Below are 1,149 nucleotides of genomic sequence, written 5' to 3' on the forward strand. Positions count from 1 at the left end.
CGCGCGTTTCCCTCGACGGCTGAAAGAAGGATCGGTTCGCCCGGCGACTTCACGAAAGTCCGACCGCCGGAACGTCAGAATTCGTCATTTGTTTCGTTTAATTACGGCGTCCAAGAATAACTCGCGGCCGAAGGAAGCCCTTCGCGCGGCGTCGGATGAGTTCCTTCTCCGAATCCGTTTTCAAGTTAGCGCTGTTGCTGCCTTTGTCGTACGGTTTTTTTTTTATACTTTTATTTTGCGGGTTTCCATTAGCGTACCTTGTGTGAACGCGCCGCTTTGTTCAATTATTAAGACCTCAGTGACGGACAAAAAATTAAGAGACGTCTGAAGGATATCATAACTTTTTGTTTTTTTTTTAAAGCAAAAAGCACATTTTTAGTAGTTTTTTCTTATTATTACAAAATGTTATTTATGACGTATATTCTCTAAAGTGATTTCTGTAATAACCGGGTACTTAAGTCGTTTTTTGCATTCAACATCTTCGTTTCCCTTCGTTTCCTTTTTTCAACGTCCGAATATATATTTATCTCGTTTTAAGTGCAAAAGTTTGGAGATTTCAAGTAACGCGAGTCTCGCGTGTTCGAAACAGAACACAATCCTTTTGCGACAATTATCCAGTGGAATGATTCTTGTTTTTTTTTTTGACAGGCAACTTGTCTTGCATCAAGCTACTATCATGGAATCTGGAAGTAACTTGCCCAATCCGGGCACTTATCCCGGAGGAGATCGTCAGCAGTTTTGTGTCTCTTGGAATTCCCATCAGTCGAACATGCACAGTGCGTTTCCAAAGTTACTCAGCTCGGAGCAGTTTGTCGATGTGACTCTGGCTTGTGATGGAGGTTCGATAAAGTGTCACAAGGTTGTGTTGTCCGCCTGCAGCGACTACTTGGAGCGTCTTCTGTTGGAGATCCCATGTACCCATCCTGTCATCTTTCTGAGAGACATGAAAATGTGGGAGCTTCAAGCCCTGGTTGAATTTATGTATCGTGGAGAAGTGTATGTGGAGCAACAACAGCTCGCTACTTTAATGCAAGCAGCAGAAGTTTTGCAGGTACTGTCTTTTTTTTACTTTTTTGGAGTGCGTGTCAAAACTCGATTCTGTCAACCCGAGTATCATTTTATCCTTGTTATTCGTTGAATATTCAGCAG

General features: G+C 42.5%; 1 protein-coding gene across 3 annotated transcripts in view; it reads left to right on the forward strand.

Annotated features, from left to right (window-relative positions):
- Positions 1–1,149, forward strand: part of LOC108730162 (broad-complex core protein isoforms 1/2/3/4/5) — a 6,090-nt gene that overhangs the window by 2,317 nt on the left and 2,624 nt on the right. For 2 of the 3 annotated variants that reach the window (XM_018459676.1, XM_018459677.1), the window contains exon 2: positions 649–1,051. In XM_018459676.1, the coding sequence (XP_018315178.1) occupies positions 677–1,051 (375 nt within the window). In that variant the 5' untranslated portion in view covers positions 649–676. Of the gene's footprint in view, positions 1–96; positions 185–648; positions 1,052–1,149 lie in introns of those variants that run through there. The other variant, XM_018459674.1, reaches the window with a different exon arrangement.

The sequence above is a fragment of the Mycetomoellerius zeteki genome, unplaced genomic scaffold (assembly GCF_001594055.1).
Source record: "Mycetomoellerius zeteki isolate Tzet28-1 unplaced genomic scaffold, Tzet1.0 scaffold85, whole genome shotgun sequence".
NCBI classification, from domain to species: domain Eukaryota; kingdom Metazoa; phylum Arthropoda; class Insecta; order Hymenoptera; family Formicidae; genus Mycetomoellerius; species Mycetomoellerius zeteki.